Below are 19,272 nucleotides of genomic sequence, written 5' to 3'. Positions count from 1 at the left end.
AACCATGCCGACCAGCCAATCAGAGCGACTATATGCAAATTAACCCAACCAAGATGGTGGCCGGCAGCCATGGAGCTGGAGCAAGCAAGAGGCTTGGTTGCCCCCGTGATGGAGGAAGCCAAGCTTCCTGCCTGCCATGGCCGGCTCTGAGCTCCACTCAAGACAACAAAGTTTCAATTATAGGAGATATATAAACCCCAGATACCTGCTTTCAACCGGCCATTGGTAAGCAAGCCAAATATGGAGACTACGTGCTTAATCCACTGGAACAACACTTTAAGCACAGGGATAGGCTAACGGGCCACAGTGGTGATGGCCAGAGGTAGAGAGATGTGGACTTAGTATCAAGTGGGCTTTTCCATGCTCTTTGAAACTGTGAAACTCAATTTTAGGGAAGAAGGCAGTTAACTTTTTATAAATGCATCTCACCAATGCCCACCAGATTCTAATAAGCCTTGGTCACACAGGTGGGATGGGGAGGAAGAGGATCTATGTACATAGACATATACATTTTGGAAAAATTTCCTAGGTAACTGTGATATTGTCTCTGTCCTTTCATCCCACCATGGTTGAGAAATCCTATTTAAAGCCATATCCTATAGATGCATACTCATTGCACTAAGCCTGGGTGTGTTCAATCTCCAATTCTCCTCCTGGGAACCCAACATCCTCCCATCCGCAGAGCTGACTTGTCTACATCATCTGTACTTATCTCTATGTATAAAAGCCTAAGTGGCCATCGTAACTGAATGGATGAATGAACAGGCTGTGTGAGGCGAGCAGGCTGGCAGGAGGGTTAGTGAGGGACGACCAAACAACTGAGCAGCAGGCTGTGTAGAGCAACCAGACGGGTAGGGGGGTTAGTGAGGGACAACCAAACAACTGAGCAGCTGGCTGCGTGGGGTGACCAGGCTGGCAGTGGGGGCAGTGAGGGGCGACCAGGCCATCAGGGGGGTCAGTTAGGGGTGATCAGGCAGGCAGGCAGGTGAGCAGTTAGGAGCCAGAGGTCCTGGATTGTAAGAGAGATGTCCGACTGCTGGTTTAGGCCTGATCCCCAGGATCGGCAGTCAGACATCCCCCAGGGGTCCCGGAATGGAGAGGGTGCAGGCTGGGCTGAGGGGATTCCCCCTCCACCCCCGCACAAATTTCATGCACCAGGCCTCTAGTTAATTAATGATTATATTGCTTGTGGTGTTTTGGTTCTTTTCTGGAAGAGAAACCTGATTCATTTTCTTCCACTCTTAGATATTACTATGTTTTGCATTTCCTATGACATTGTGGACAGTTTCAAATATTTTACTTTAAATTATTTAATTTTATACAGATTCATAATGGAAAACAGTTATTGACAAAAGTAGGTACTTCCAAATATGGACAGAATTCTTACACAACAACATACTTGTTCGTCCTCTCTTTTTACATGGATGACTCCTTCTCCTTCCTCAGTTCTCTGAATTAAAATTTCTTCTTCAGGGCTGCCATTTTTCCATTATTATTCCTCATTTTTATGCTTTCTTAATAGTGTTTTTCAGTACTAGTAACTACACATTTTTGTTGTTGTTAACCTGATAATCATCTTTTCTATTGGCCTGTAAGTTCCTTGGGAACAGGGTCTCTGCCTGTTCCCTCATCACTATATACCAGGATCTACCTTTATTCCTAACCTACAGTGGGAGCCCAATAAATAATGGAAGACAGAATGAATAACATGCACTAAGGTCTGGCCAGAGGGCAGGACTGATAGCTGCCTGTAGAGTCTTCTTGATCAGTAACATGATGACAGAAAAAAATTTAAATAATTTTTTATAGTTAGAAGCATTTATCAGAATTGAAATTGAACACATACTTTGACCAAACTATGGACCTTTCAGTAATATATTCTATAGAGACCCACAGTATGCACACCTTTTAAAGCAGCAACTCCTTCCCTACTACACAAGAAGTCAGATAAGTACCTAAACACATGTGGAGATGCATTCTCATCACATTGTTATTTGTAAAAGCAAAAAACAGAAGTTGGAAATTAGCTAAATGTATCTCAAAATTATTTAAATAAATTCTGATGTAGTCATCAATAACATGCTATACAAGAATTAAAATTATAAGACAAGTGGGGCAAAAGTAAGTTTATAGTTGTTCGTATAAAAATATAATAATGTATAATAATACAGGAATAAATTCTGTGCTTTGCATACCCAAAACTGTAGTTAAAAATCACAGTGAAAATAAATCCAGAATGTATTGTTAAATTAAAAAAGTTTAAATAAATTACATACAGTAATCACTCCTCTTTTTTATTTAAAAAAACAAAACACCACAATTGATATATGTACGTGAGCATGCCCAAGAGAAATATTTAGAAGGATATTTAGGAAGTTGCTCATAGTGATTATTTCTGGCTAGGGCTATTTCTGAATTCTTTCTGACACTTGTTTATTGTTACAGAAGCATGCATTAATTTTATAATAATTTTTAAAACTAACAAATATGTTTCTATTTGGAAAAAAAACACTATTTACGAAGAGTACCCCACCTCTCTTGGGAATGTATTTAAATGCCTCCCATGCTTTTCAATCAGAAATTTCTTCCACCTTATGACCCAGCAATTTTACTTCTGGGAATATATCCCAAGAAACCCAAAACACTGATTTAACAGAATATATGGACTCATATTAATTACAGTATTATTTGCAATAGCCATAATTTGGAAGCAGCCCAAGTGCCCATCAGTAGGTGAGTGGATAAAAAAGCTGTGGTACATTTACACATGGAATACAACTGGGCTGGAAAAAAAAGGGAAGTTTTACCTTTTGTGACAGCATGTATGAAGCTGGAGAGTATTATGCTAAGTGAAATAAGCCAGAGAAAGTCAGATACCAAGTGATTTCACTTATATGTGGAATTTAAAGAACATAATGAACAAACAAAATAAAAGCAGACTCAGAGTTACAGAAAACAGACTGACAGCTGTCAGAGGGGGTGGGAGTTAAGGGGCTAGGAGAAAAAGATAAGGGATTAAGCAAGCAAACAAACAAACAAAAATCTTCATCACCCAGACAATATTATGATTACCAGAAGGAAATGGGAGAAGAAGAAGAGGGCACATGGGGGGATAAATGAGGATGGAAGGAGATTTGACTTGTGGTGCTGCACACACACTGCAATATATAGATGATATAGTATAGAATTGTACACCTGAAACGTATATAATTTTATTAATCAGTATAGGCCCAATACTTTCAATAACATAAAAAGAAATTTTTAAAAAAGAAATTTCTTCCAATTATGGGGTATTTCACCTTGGTTAGAAAAGAGAAATGTTTTTAAAAATGATTTTTTATTCTTTTTCTAATGTGTTCCAGAACACGCTTAATGCTTAAAAATTGTTTTTTATTTCACTGAGAATTAATCATTGTTGGTGAAGTTGTGACATCCCCATCAAGCTCAATTTGTAAACTTGATTTTATTTTACATTTGACTATTAGACATTTGTCAAGTGAATTCAAATAACTAATTCAAAAAAACTAATTTTTATGACATTCCATTCAGTGTGCAAGAACGTAAGTTCTGGATAAGAAGGTAAACCACCATCCCACCAACAGATGATCATATCGTCACCCTGCCACATTATGCTGTGTCATAGAGGGATCTTGTGTGGGTTTTTTTGTGGGTTTTCCCCCCAATCTTCTTCAATAAGAGCTGAATCATAATCCAGCTAATTCACAGGTTCTTTATTAGCACGAATCAATCCAAACAGTCTAACAGGATCATCGTGAATGTTTTCCTCTATTGTCGGGCTCGCGGGTGGAAGACTGTACACCAGGGTAGTCTCAGGAAGGCTGGTGTTCATTCCAGGTAACAGCTCATCTTCATTCTTGTCTGACACATAATTATTTTGTTTCCTGGGCTTTCTGGGCTTCCCCTCACAATTGTGATTCAGTGAGGCGTAAAACATCTGTGATTCATCGATTGCCTAAAAAGAGAGGCATGTTAATTTTTTCATTGTTAGCCCATTCTGTCACTTTGATGACTTCTGGGGGATTTCTAAGTTCTCTGAAAAGCAAGAAGCTTGTTTTCTGGGCTTTAGCTGCCAGTTAGTTTATATGCTATATTCAAATTTCCTTCCTAAGACACAACTTGCATATTTTACTATCATGTCTCCAAAATGTTAGCCTATAGACTAAAGTCTGAATTTCATATCCTGACACTCAAGGTTTTCATGCTTGATACTACTCCACCTTTTAAATATTGATTCCTACTACTCCCCTGCATAAACTCTCTATTTCAGGCAAACTGGAATAATTCTTCATTTTCCTTTGGGAAATTCCTCTGTCTTCCCTGGGCTGGATTACAGCTCTGTACCCCAAGCCCAGCACAGGACTAAGCCTGTGACAATACCCCCTTACAGCTCCCTCCCATGTGAACCAGTGATTTTCCTCTAATGCTAAAGTGCTTTGAGTTGGGTTTCTGCACTTACAACTTACAGCATTTCCAACAATATAAGTCTGGTCAACAACTGGTCAACCTTATCAAGTGCCGCAGAGTTCAAAAACCGTGATCCTGAGAAAGAACCACAAACTGTACATGGTACAGTCACTGTGACTTCCAGCGTGTTATTACAGTTGAGTGCATGGGTAGAAAATATACGGCCAGAGGTAAAAGAATGTGTATCTACAGAAAGAAATGAAAACACTAGGGAAAAGTAAGAATCAGTTTAGGAGTTAAAAACAAGCTGAAGTCAAGTTTTGTTGTTTTGTTTTTAAATATTGGAGTGATTTGTGCATATTGGTAAATAGTAATGATAGTAAGAATTAGTTTTTAAAAAGTGGAGAATGGAGACAAATGATTTAAGGTAAAGATCTGGAAATAAATAGGAGAAATGGTCAAGAGCATAAGCAGTAGTGTTGGCTTTGGAAAGGAGAGAGGGTGCTTCTGACAGGAGGGAAAGGAGAGATTCATGTGAGAGTTTGAAATGAAGATAAAAGAGAGGAGCAAGCACACACTGTGTCCCTCAAACTTTTTAGGGTATGAGAATTCTTGGGGACTGATTATATGATTAGGTTTCCTGATAAACTCTTCCTAGTTAATAGAATATTGAGATGCTGAAATTACAAGTTCTGAACTGTACATATGATTTTCAAAGGGGAAGAAATTTATTTCCATTTTTCCAACAGATACTTCATCCATTAAGCTTTTTGCGTAATACCATAGATTCCTTATGCTTTTGTAATTGACTATAGTAAGTATTGTAGTAGCAAACTGGGCAGTGTGTTCATTGATAATCATTCTAATAAAATGGAATTGAGCAAATGTAAAGAAATTACTTCTAGAAACTGAAACTAAATTTGTGAGAAGGATGTAATAAAGACAAATCTACTTAGAGTGTCTTTAATTATCCTATATAATAAAAGGCTAATATGCAAATTACCCCCTCGACCGGGAGTTTGACAGTGAGTTCGACCAAGGGGTGAGGCTGGCTGGCCAGCCACCAGTGGCCCCTCCCTCCAACTGGCTCCACCCATGACCATCCCCATACCCCAAAAGGGGGCAGGGCCAGTCCCCCAATTGCCCATGGCCCCTCCCTGGCGGGCCTCACCCCAGCCAACTTCTAGCATCCTCTCCCCCTAGCTGGCCAAGCCTGATCAGGGCCAATCTGGGCCCCACCCATGCACAAATTTGTGCACCAGGCCTCTAGCATAATTTATAAAACAGCAAACTTTTAAGGACATTTAAAGACTTTTCACAATTTCTACTTTAGTTAAAGCAGATGTAGCTCAAATAAAGCTGGCCTATTCAAGTCATATGTATTAAATAGCTACTTCTATTCCAGATTCTCAGATTTCTTACTAGTAGCTAAGGTGCTGTGAATTTCTACATTTCAGATGGTGTGGTTATATGGTAACCTTCTTTTAGAGGTTTTCTTTTTGTTATCATGGATTTAGCAGGTCATATTATTACATGCAGTTTTTTATTCCTTCTTTGTAAAAATACATTTCACAATTTATTGAACATCTGATGACAGATTTGTTCATCAGAGGGCAACTTTACCTTTCCTTAGACCTCACCACATCTTGCTTTCTTATTAAAAATTTCAAGAATTTTGGCTGTGGAAGGAATTCATATAAAGAAAAATAGAAAAATTCTGCCTTATGGGAAGTTTCCAAGATGTGATCCATCTTACGGAGGAGAATATTTTCTGTTAGATGGGACTAAATTTGAATTCTGTTTTCCCACCTACTACCTGAATGCTCTAGGGCAAGTGTTTCATCCTTTTCAGGACTGTCAAATTGGAATAATAATACTGCCTTCCTCAAAGAATCTAAGAGAATAATGCCTATAAAGCACATAACACAAGACCTGACACATCACAACTGCATAGGAAATACTGCCCTGTGGCTGTTTTTAGATAGTAGCAAGAGTGAACATCATTGAAAAAACAAAATCTGGGAGAAGGAATAAGAGTTATTTTAAGTGAAATTTATACCTCAGCGGCACATAGGCTAAGAACTGTGAATGGCTTTTGATGAAGTCAGTGCTCTGTCTGAAGAAATTGAATGACTGTGGCAGGAAAAGGAGAAACTCTCCAATTCTCCGTAGGTTTTTATAGGTTTTTGCTTAAGCTATTTCCCTGCCTATTTCTAATTAAGCTCTGTGTAAATACATCTCTTGCCATAAGACCAAAGCCATAGGAATTGTATTTAAATTTATATTCATTTGCCTTGTAAAATAGAAGTATGATCTTTTATATCGAACTAATTTACTTTTTAACTAAAGACCTCTCCCTCCCTCCCTCTCTTCCTCTCTCTTTTCCTCCTTCCCTCCTCTTCCCATAAATTTCTAACACCTAGGTCTTAGGTGCCTTATACATGTGTCAACTTTTATATTTATCTCTGTGACACACATAATTCTTTTAATTGACTATTTAGGAAGAGAATCCACTTTTCCATTCAAATCTATTGCCTTTGTAATTGTACACAGTTTTGACTCTTTGAATTTGAGTCTGAGTAGCGTTTACTTGTCTTCGAGTTTCCCTTTAGAGTTCAGGTCCCAAAACTTGACATATTTACTCTAAATGTTCTAACAGCTACTTTAACTGTGCATCAGAGTGCACTCTTTCTCTGCTCTTAAAACCTGAAACTGTGCTGTGATCTCGACTAAACTTGACCGTTGATACAGAAAACAAAACTCACCGGTGCAGGTCGGGTGGCTTCTTGCAGTTCATTCACAGATCTCTCTGGTCGGGCTTTCATTTGTTCATAACAATTTTCATCCATTTGTTCTTGGGAGTTGAAAAGATTATGATTGACAATGGAAAAACAAAATATGTTGGCACAAGTAAAGAGACATGACCCAAGCGACACTTAGCTATAAATAGAAAACCTCTAAGAATCATTTAATTTGTCTTTATCATGAAAACGCAGAGGTAAGCAAGCACAATCTGCTCTCTGCAGGTTAGGTAAGAAGTCTTTTGCCCCATAGCATTAACAATAAGACAAAGGGAAGTCACTTGGGATAAGGACTAGATCATAGCCATTTAGCCATTTTTTTTTAATACCATTGTAGGCCATGACAGTTTCAAACCACCATTTAGATGTTGTAGAAATCCCATGAGTTAAATTTTTGCCCGTGTTCTCTTCTATTTAAGTGTAACTGCAAATGATGTATGGTGGCATAATGCACAGTGCACCTACATTGATATTTACAATCTGGTAATTATTTCTGTGAGTAAAATGTTTTACTCAGCAGCATTCTGAACCTTACGTCTTTTGTGTGTGTGTGTTTTTTAAAGGATTTAGAGTATGGTTTTTATCCCATAAATGAGTGACAGGACAGTTCAACCAGGCTGTTCTGAAGGTGGGCTGTCTGATGCTGACTCTAAGTTCTTGGAGTTTCTGTCCACCAGCCAGCAGACCTGCACTCATTTTACCCTGTGGGGGCAGGCTTAGTGAATCATTCATGACTTTCTTACCCCAAATACACCTATTTAAAAGGGACAGGAAAGAGAATTAGTGACAGGTAGGATAGCCAGTGACTTGGCAGAAATGTGAACTGCTCCAATTTGACCCCATAGAAAAAATAGACATATTTACTATAGTACAAGGTACCTCCCAATTACTTACCCCTTTCTGAAAGCAACACAAAAGAAAGGGTCAATCGAGTGATATTTCTCAAAGCATAGTTCATGGAAAACATGCATTAGGATCACATGGGAGGTTTGTTAAATAGCAGATTCCTGGACCTCCTACATCAGAACCTGTGTGAGTGACCCCCGTGCTCACTTAGACATGGAAATCGTAGATGTGGTGGCTTTAAACAACTAGAATACATAAACAATGAAGTGCTCAAATCTTATAGGGAGGCACCACGATTCCACAAGGTGAAACAGGAGGGAAAACTCATTTTACTAGTTCATTACCAAAAAATAGTTCCTGCTTCCTCAGAGTGAGGAGATTAGAGGGAACTTTGCTATGGAAGAAAGACAACAATGATATACATGCTTGACTCCTATACAACTCTCACATTCCGAACTTTAGAATGCCACACTATTTTGATATACAGAGATCCAGGTCCATTTAGTCCTTTCCTGGACATCTCTGTGTTGAGACTCAGAGACCTGCAGGAGTGAAGCCCAATTCTCCTGTCCTGCTTTAAGTGAAGTGTCTGCAGGGCAAGGATGGGCATAAGTGCTAGTCTAGCATCACCCTCCTGGCTCCTCCCATCAGGCTCTGGGATCAGATCACAGTGGTCTGTTTTGAGGAATTTGAGGTGTTTGTTTTGGGTGGTTGGGATGTTTCAAGTAATAAAGGGTATAGGGAATTGATGAGGACCTGTTGCATCAGAATAAAAATATATAATCCACTCCATGAAGATTTAGCTCTTCTCTTTCCCCACTTGCCATCAAAACAGCCCCAGGGTCTCTACTTACAAAGAACAAGTTTCCACAAGGGAAACCAGAAAACGTATTTATTATTCCAGATATTTCACTGTAGGTTTGCTTTTGCATATGGTGCATAAAACACTGTTTACCTGGTTGGGCCACTTTCTGTTCTAGAAATAGTATTTCACAGAATTCTATGTGTGTCAACATTCATGGTAATAGAGTCTTCCTGTATTCTCATTACTGCTAGAGTGAAATGGAGAGAATATAGAAAACAGGATGCTAATTTACACCTAATGCTGCAATGCAATTTTAATGTGTGTCTTTGGAAATGCATACTAAATAACATGCTAAACATGCTTGAATTTATGTTATCCTTGGGATATTTAAATGTGACTGTGACAAAAATAAGTCACCTCAAATTATTTGTGGAATTAAGTGAGGGGGGTGTATTAATTTCTGGAAAAATAAAACTTACCTGGGACCACATTATCTAAGTTACCATAAATTGGTGTGTCTTCAATATAATAGTCATCCTCCCTATAAGGAAAAAGTACTTATTTTATTAGAATCCACTTTACACAAAGCTCTTAACTAATTCAATATTAGGTAAACTATTGTTCTTGTTCAGCCTTGGCCAACCAATGTAGATACATTTATGTGTGAGTGAGTGAATGCAAGTGTGCAAGCATGCCTGCCCCCATGTGTGCATAAATTTGAAAAGTCATTTTTGGACTTTCTTTCAGGGAATAATGATAGCAAGTATTTATTTAGCACTTACTGTTTGTCAGATGCTACTTGAAGTGTATTTTAGATATTCATTTAATGCTTATACAATCACACAAAATAGGCATTATAGCATCCCTATAGTAAAGGTAAAGAGCCTAAGGCACAGAGAGGTAAATGATTGCTGCAGGTCATAAGAAGAGTAAGTGGCAGAGCTGAGATTAGAACCTAGTTTATCTGTGTTTTTAACTATCCAGTGTACTACCTGTTTACTTGCCCAGACTTTCACTCAAAAAAAATCCTCTAAAACTATGATTACTAAGTAAATATTCATTGACAGGGATGTGTAAAAAATAAAAGGCCAAAGAAATATTGGCAATTGCAATAAAATGATTGATTGCCTATTACATCCAGATGCTGTTCTATGTGTCACGTACATTGTATCAAAGACCCAGGGAAATTCTGCCAAAATACTCTTATCATTCCCCACTTTACAGATGAGAAGCCTGAGATTCAGAAATACTAATGTATTTTCCCTAACTTTATGTGTCATGTCAGTGATAACTACCAATTATGAAAGCTTTTCTTTATGTCAGTGCTCACTGAACCCTCAGATGCATTTTATTTTGATCCCCATTGTGCATATAAGGAATTTGTAGCTCAGAGAGGTAAATTGTCCAAAGATACACAGACAGTAGCTGGTAGTGCTGGCATTTTAATGCAAGTCTGGTCCTAAAGCCCTGAATCCTATTTGCTCTTGATGTTTGGTTAAGTTTCCTTACAGCCTCATCTGAGTAATCCTATTAGGAATACAGCAGACATCCACCATTGTCACCAGACAGTAAAGATGGCCCTGGTGACCAGCGTTCACAATAGCAGTCTGGGAACAGAGACCTACCAGGCAGTGAGAGTGACATTTCATAAAATAGTAGCAACTGCTTTAACTTTGAGATTACATATCACGGAGAGCTGGAGGGAATTGCAGCAAAAGAAAAAAGAACTCTTATCTCAAGGCTTAACACCTATATTACTCATCATGCTTCTGAAAGAAGACAGAATATATGTAAATCCCAAGTAGATGTCCTTAAAAAAAATTACAGATCAAATGATACCTGGATAAAATGGTTTGAAAAGTCCAGATGCTGGCTTTTGTCTTATAAAAGAAACTCATTTGTAACCTTTCTTTCCATCAGTAATTCAATGCAGTTTAGTATTGGGATATGGAGGAGACACTGCTCATGGTTTTTCTCTGGTTATGCAGAGAATATAATAGCAAAAGGTGAAGAATTTTTAATAAGACAATCCATCTATTTTCAAAGCCCACACAGATAGCAGATACAATCTGCAAATGATAAATCATATCCAAAAAATTAAATGAACATCATTTCATTCATTATGAATGAAAATAAGATGTGATTTATAATGCAGTGCCCTGTGTCTATAGGCAGGTCTCAGATGATTAATCATCTCAAATAAAAAATTATTCAGAAGCAGTTGCCTAGCGAATTCATATATATGTGTCTGTGTATACATATTTTACTTATCAGTTCCAAATAGTTTCAGTCTTTTGCAAATATCAATGAACTTTAAGCACAAATGTGTGGCAGTGTTTTATGTGGAAGATGAATTGCTATTAAAAATAAATTAATAAGCTTATATCCCAGAGGACAGTGCATCTCTGAGTTTTGGGTCAGATCAGATTCTCAATTGCTCAGAACATGTCTGAAATAGTCCTCTAAAAACAAGCACATTAAATGACACTCCAAAATTTAAAATAATATTGTTTTTTACTAGGGCCCAAATTTTCTAATTTTGTATACATTTTCTCTAGTTTACATTTTAAAGTTGTTTTTTATATTTCACTATTATTTCATTGTTAAGTCCTTTGTAGAAAAATTTCTAAATTATCTAAGTAAATTAAATAACTAAGTTCAATTTTAAAAAATATCATTACTTATGCCATAAATTCTCTGAGTTACAATTTCCTTATTTATAAATCAAGGATATTAAACTATTTAATCCCTATTGTTCTTTTTGGTTCCAAAATCTATGATAAAAATATAGGGTTCCAATATCCAAGTAAAAATGAAAGATATTTCTACAAAACTAAATAAAGCCACTTTGAGGGGCTGGAAAGTAGTCAGATTGAGGAAAGAGCAAGCTCAGGGGTCTATCAGAAGTTGATTTGTGTAAGTGTTACTTTGATTTGCTTAATAGATATTTCTTTGAATAGGCAGATATATGTTTGGGTTCCATGACTGTATAAATGTTGTTTAAAGTCATGGGTAATTTTGGCTTCCAAAGTATGTAATCAGAAATAGGCAAGTTGAGAAGTATATACACAAATGTGTGAATTAACATGCCAACCACTTTTTATAGATAAAATGTGCTTGTATAAATCAAATTTTGCCTAAATGAAGATATACTACAATAGATTGATTTTAGATCCTTGTAGGATTCTGCATCTTTTCATCTTTGTATGTCTATTGTCTAGCCAAGTTCTTACATATTGAATGAATGCCCTTAAATAAATGAATGTTATAAGCGCACGAGCCTCTTTTCTACATTTGCCCTATAGCGAAGAGCCTGCTTGTTTTGAGATGGGTATTTTACCAATTTTCCCTTCTGACTCTTATCATTCTCCCAAACTACTGATCCAATCTTTAGCAAAATGATAAAATCACAAGATTTTCTATTCTATTGCATCTTAATTATCCTTCAAATGACAAGTATCAAATCAAACATCAGATTTATTTATACATAGCTATGTAGGATTGTCTTTGATACATTGTTGTAACCAAGTCAGCAAATTACTCTTGATTTGAGCTAATGACATGAAAATTATCTCATATTATAGAATCCAAAGCTAATAGTACTCATAACAATGTGTGTGTGTGTTCCTCACATTATAAGCCTTTTTTTAAAAAGTCCCATACTATGCAATTCCTCTGCAACTAGCTCCGTAAGTAATAAAGAGAGTAAGTTATAGAGTTGATTGATTACATTTCTCTAGTGATTGACATTAACCTTAAAAACAGCATATCATGAAACATTCTAGTCAATATTTGTGTGTAAGCATACCTTAATTATTATTAGGTATTGCCAGATTTATTTTCACCCTAAATTCTTAAGGGCCACACAATTTTTATATATAGACTACATTCTTACAATATGATCTGAATTATAACCTAGGATATTTCCTCTTGAAATTGATGATCATTCTGTAGATAACAGGTTAGACTCCCACTCCATTCTTCACCCATCTCTCTCATTAGCTCAGGATGTGTAAGTAATTAGGGCAGATAATAATGCTATAGCTTTTAATTTTCAGATGGGAATAAAAGTAATTAAACTTCACTTTTTAGCCCAAATACAATTTCTCTGAGCCAAACCTATAAGAAATATTGCATTTGTTACTTTCCCTTTTTCATTGGGAATCACAATGTATAACTCATTTTCTACATACCTGGGGATGTAGTAATCAGAGTGCCTGTATATTTTACCTGAAAGATATTCAAAATAGACAAAATAAATAAATGTTTGGACATACATTTGTTAAGTCTTCTAGAGAGGGTTCTGAGGGGAACTTAGCCTCAATGTCAATTAATATATTTATTCAAACCACTTGGCCACCACTGATTGAAATAGAGATAAAGATTGTCTCTGGATTGGGTAAATCATAGTCCATATTCTCTCTTGGTAATTTGGAATAGAAACAGAGTGCAGCAGAAAAAAAGAAATAATAAAAATTAGAGCAAAATTGAATGAAATAGAGAACAAAAAGACTACATAATGGCAAAAGAGTTGGTTCTTTGAAAGAATAATAAAATTGACAAACCCCTGGCTAGACTCACTAAGGAAAAAAGAGAAAATTCTCACATAAACAAAATTAGAAGTGTAAAAGGAGAAGTTACCAAAGAAATTACAGATATACAAAGGGTCATACTAGAATAATATGGAACACTATATGGTACTAAATTCAACAACCTAGGAAAAAAAGTACGTTCCTAGAATTATATAACCTTCCTAGTCTAAACATGAAGAAATGGAAAATCTAAGTAGACTGAACAACAGTAAGGAAATTGAAACAACCATCAAAAACCTCCCAAAAAATAAAAGTCCAGGACCAGATGGCTTCACTAGTGAATTCTACCGAATATTCAAAGAAGATTTGATACTTATCCTCCTAAAACTCTTCCAAAAAAATTGCTAAAGGGGAAATACTTCCTAAAATATTTTATGAGGCCAACATAACCTTGATACAAAAACCTCGCAAGGATAATACTAAAAAAAGAAAACTATCCGGCAATATCTCTGATGAATTCAGATGCAAAACTCCTAAACAAAATACTAGCAAATTGAATACAACAGCACATCCAAAAAATAATATATCACGATTAAGTGGGGTTCATTCCAGGGACACAAGGATAATTCAACATACACAAGTCAATCAATGTAATACACTACATTAACAAAGAAAAGACTTAACATCATATAATCTTATCAATAGATGCAGAAAATGTATTTGATAAGATACAGCATCCATTTATATTAAAACACTCAATAAAATGGGTATAGAAGGAGAGTATCATTATATAATTAAGGACATCTATGAGAAACACTCAGCTAAAATCATACTCAGTGGTGCCCAGCCAGTGTTGCTCAGTTGTTGAGTGTTGTCTCATGAACCAGGAGGTCACATTTGATTCCCAGTCAGAGCATAATTCCTGGGTTGCAGGCTGGGTCCCCAGTGGGGACATGCAGGAGGTAGTCAATTGATGATTCTCTTCTATCAGTAATGCTTCTATCTTTCTCTCCCTCTCCCTTCCTCTCTTTGAAATTAATAAAAAAAATTTAAAAAGGAAAAAATAAAATCATACTCAATGGTTAAAAAGTGAAAGCTTTTCCCCTAAAATCAGAATGAGACAAGGATGCCCATTCTTACCACCCTTAGTAAACAGAGTTCTGGAAGTCCTAGCCAGAGCAATCAGGCATGAGGAAGAAATAAAAGGCATTTAAATAGTTAAGGAAGAAGTAAAAGGGTCACTTTTTTGCAGATGACATGATTCTATACATAGAAAATCCTCAAGGCTCAACAGAAAAACTATTAGAAACAATAAACAAATACAGCAAAGTTGCAGGATACAAAGTCAATGTACAAAAAATCCACTACTTTCCTATATACTAACAATGAAACTTCAGAAAAAGAAATGAAAAAAAAACCTTTTGCCATTGCAACCAAATAAATAAAATACATAAGAATAAACTTAACAAAGGATGTGAAGAACTTATATACTGAAAACTATAAAGCATTATTTTAAAAGATTGAAAATGACACAATGAAATGGGAAGATAAAAAAAAACATTGTCATATTTGTATGGAACCACAAAAGATCCCAAAGAGCCAAAGCAATCCAGAGAAAAAAGAACAAAGCCAGAGGTACCACATTCCCTGACTTCAAATTATACCATAGAGATCTGATAACAGAAAACACCATAGTATTGGCAGAAAAACAAGCACACAAACCAATGGAATGGAATTGAGAGCCCAGAAATAAAACCTCGTGTTTATGGGAAAATAATTTGTTACAAAGAAGCCCAAAACACACAATGAAGAAAAGAAAGCCTCTTCAATAAATGGTGCTGAGAAAATTGGAAAGCCACATGCAAAAGAATGAAACTAGATTACAGTTTGTCCCCATGTACAAAAATTAATTAAAAATGGATCAAAGACTTAAATATAAGATCCGAAACAATAAATTAAATAGAAGAAAATATACATACTAAACTTATGGACCATGGTCATAGAGAATATTTTATGAATTTGACCCCAAAGGGAAGGGAAGTAAAGGCAAAAATAAATTAATGGCACTATATCTAACTAAAGAGCTTTGGTACAGCCAAAGAAACTGACAACAAAACAAAGAGGCAGCCAAGCGAATGGGAGATGATATTTGCAAATAACAGCTCTGACAAGGGTTCATTATCCAAAATATATAAAGAATTCATACAACTCAACACCAAACAAACAATCCATTAAAAAATGGGCAAAGGACCTAAATAGACATTCTCCCAAGAAGACATACAAATGGCCAATCGAAATATAAAAAGATGTTCAACTTCACTATTTAGGAAAATGCAAATCAAGACTACAGTGAAATACCACCTTACATCTGTTAGAATGGCTGCAACCAACAAGATAGGTAAAAATAAGTGTTGGAGAGGTTGTGGAGAAAAAGGAACCCTCCTTCACTGGTGGTGGGAATGTAAACTGGAACAGCCAGGATAGAAAACAGTATGGCAGTTCCTCAAAATATTAAGAATAAAGTTACCGTGTGCCCCAGCAGTCCCTCTTCTGGGTATCTATCTTAAAAAAAACCTCAAAAACATTTATTTGAAAAGATTCATGCACTCCGATATTCATTGCATCACTATTCATGGTGGCCAAGACATGGAGGCAAACAAAGTGTCTTTATATAGAGGACCGAATAAAGAGATGTGGTACATATATACTATGGAATACTACTCAGCCATAAGAAAAGATGACATATCGCCATGTGCAACAACATGGATGGCCCTTGAAAATATTATACTAAGAGAAATAAGCCAGTCAGAAAAAAGCTAAGAAGCATATGATTTCACGCATATGTGGGATATAAAACTCATAAATATAGACAATGAGTGGTTACAAGATGAGAAAGTATTGGGGGGTGGTTAATAAAGGGTAAAGGGTGCCAAATATGTGGTGATGTAAGATTATTTGATTTTGGGTGGTGGGTACAGAATGCAATATATAAATCATGTATCATAGAAAAGTACACTTAAAACCTATATGATCTCATTAACCTATGTCACCGTAAATTTAATAAAAAACACATGAAATAAAATGGCTTTTAGAAGAAATAGTACGCTGGTCTATAGTAACAAGACTGATCAGAGATCTGATGTAGGATTGTAAAACCATGAAAAAATGATGTGTCAATTCTCAAAAAGTACTGTAGAACCTTGAACGTACTGGTTCAAAGGCAAATAAAAGGAAGTATTTTTATTTACAATTACATATATGTATTTAAAACTTTTAAAATAGTCTCAAGAATTTCTCTTTTTGGTGAAAGGCATTTATAATTAATTATTGAGGAACATTAAGGCCAATTCAGTGTACAGTTTCAATAATTAGGAACAATACAGTGGTATTTTGGCCCTGGCCAGGTGGCTTAGTTGGTTAGAGTGTTGTCCTGTATACCAAAAGGTTACAGGTTCGATTCCCAGTCAAGCACATACCTAGGTTGCAGGTTAAATCCCCTGGCAGCACATATGGAGGGCAACCAATTGATGTTCTTTCTCATCTCATCTCTCTCTCTCACTCTCTCTCTCTCTCTCTCTCTCTCTCCCCCCTCAAGCCAATAAGCATATCTTTGGGTGAGGATTTTTTAAAAATCATTATTATGAAGTTTGTATTATCTGTTCATCAATAAATTTTCTTTGATGTTGAGCTGGGTGAATGTATATAATATGATACTTATTATATTTTTATTATATATTATTTAACTTGGTAATAAATAAAAGCCAAAATCTTGCAGAAGTTATTCCTACAAAAATGAAGCGCAGTATTATCTAGGTCTCTGACAATGATTCAGACACAGTAGTAACCAAATAGTGATCTTTCAGCTTTAACATATGAAAAACACTGTGTATTGGTAAGGAACTAGCACAAACATTTCCAAATAATTGAATGAATCACCAAACAACTACAAAGATTATTTTTTGAGTAGATTTATATGCAGCAAAGTTAAGTTATTCTCCAGAGAGGTCATTAACTGTTAGAGAAACATTACTGGAAGAACATATTAAAATCATTACACTGGAGGATGAAATGGACATGTCACATGTCAGTGTGTTTGGAATAATTCTGTGAAGGATCCAATGCAGAAAGTTTTTGCAAAACTAAGCAGCTATTGGACGAAAAATGATGAAGGTTATCCATTGAGGATATATCCAAAATACTCTTCTAGCCCATAAGAAATGCCCCACCATGAGCTGCATATAAAAGATGGTGTTGTTTTCAACTACCTTTAGATTAGTTTTGTCAACATGAGAGAACATAGCTATAGGAGAAGCACCTGCTGTTGCACAAACCACAGTTAATGGAAGCCCAACAAAATCAGAAACTTGAGAAACTAATAGTATCCATGAGCATAAGAATAAAAAATAGTTAACATAAGTCAGAAAATTATAAACTAGAAAATATAAAGTATGTGCTGATTTTTTTATATGACAGAATGTTTATATTCAGGTCATCAGTAACTATTCATATTTGTCTGGAGTTAAAGTATATACACAAGAATAGCCTGATGTATCATGGAATAAATTTAAGGTGAGAAATCAGAAGACATTGGGTTTAGGTAACAGTTCTTTGATGCATTTGCCATGTAACTCATGCAAATCACTTTAAGACAGATTCTCATTTTACCCATAAGTAAGGATAATAATACCTATGCCAGGCAAGCAGATGTAGAAGATAAATAAAATAAATTTTGTAATAACATCATAGAAAATGTCAAAGCTAATTTTTAATATTATACATTCTAAATCCACAATGTAATTATGCTGATTTGAATTGGGAAGTTTCTTCACTAAATGGATTAGCAGAAAACAACTGATATAGTTAAGATGCCATTTTACTGGTAAAAGTAATAAGTAAAATATAAGTAAAACTTGATTCAGAATCACCAAATCTCACCTTCAGCAGAGGGACTGTCATCATTTGAGCATTAAATTGAAAGAAAGGATAAAAAGTAATGTGAAAACAAAAATAAAGAGTGACATTACTTAAATAGAATAAGAAAAATAGATATGGAGTACAAATATTTCCCCAAACAAACTAAATGATAATGTGGGTTTTCCTATGGAGGTGGCTAGAGTATGATGTTGGTGCCTGGAAAGTCTGTTCATATAATGTGTAAAAGAACAGCTCTATAGAAAGAAAATGCAAAGAAGAGTTTTAGAACAGAAAGCTTTATGGGAAAAAGGAAGTAGAGTCAATTATGTAAAGAATACAATATAATAATGTGTTGCTTAGGTAAAAGGAAAGAGAACTAAAATAAAACATGAAAGAACTAAAATAAAACATGAAAGTACCTAGTATAATGATACTCTAAAAAGAAAAAAAGTCACAGCTAAAAAAAAAAAAATGTGTGGCAAGACCAGCTGTATGGAGGAAGCACTCTGAACGGAAGAACTCAAAAACTAAAAAATAAAAAGTTCAAGGACACTACACATTCCATGCTACTCTTGGGATTTCCATGTGTAATCTGGAGCAGGACACTCAGGGCTTGTGTGGATTTGGGTTTACAGTAAGGAGTTTTCAGGATATGAGCTCCTCAAAGAGGGGAGTAGTAATGAAGTCTGGAGGTTCCAGCTAAGGAGAAAGGAAGCTCAGGCTCCTGAAAGGGCTTCCTCCGTCCTGAGGGCTTAGAAGTTTCTTTACAAATAACTGGAAGGATTTAAAAGCTATCATGTCATCTCAGTGATAATCAGTAAGACAAACAAATAGCTTTTATTTTGCTGTAAAGCAGTTACATTGGCAAGACTCTGTTTGAGAAGAGCTGGGTGAGTTTTCATAATCCTGCCCTGTGATTCATTTACAAACACTTGGTTGTTTTGGGTTC

The 19,272-nt window shown here is 35.8% G+C and overlaps 1 protein-coding gene across 1 annotated transcript in view; it reads right to left on the bottom strand.

The window, feature by feature from the left end:
- Window positions 1-3,277: 3,277 nt before the first annotated feature.
- The window catches only part of LOC102764813 (T-cell receptor-associated transmembrane adapter 1), a 32,306-nt gene continuing 16,311 nt past the window's right edge, over window positions 3,278-19,272 (bottom strand). The window contains exons 3-6 of the mRNA XM_015561231.1: window positions 13,071-13,107; window positions 9,357-9,418; window positions 7,191-7,279; window positions 3,278-3,973 (exon numbers count right to left, since the gene is read on the bottom strand). Coding sequence (XP_015416717.1) covers window positions 3,716-3,973; window positions 7,191-7,279; window positions 9,357-9,418; window positions 13,071-13,107 — 446 coding nt within the window. The 3' untranslated portion in view covers window positions 3,278-3,715. The remainder of the gene's footprint in view (window positions 3,974-7,190; window positions 7,280-9,356; window positions 9,419-13,070; window positions 13,108-19,272) is intronic.

Source organism: Myotis davidii, unplaced genomic scaffold, assembly GCF_000327345.1.
Source record: "Myotis davidii unplaced genomic scaffold, ASM32734v1 scaffold16, whole genome shotgun sequence".
Classification (NCBI taxonomy): Eukaryota; Metazoa; Chordata; class Mammalia; order Chiroptera; family Vespertilionidae; genus Myotis; species Myotis davidii.
This window is presented reverse-complemented; position numbering and strand designations above follow the sequence as displayed.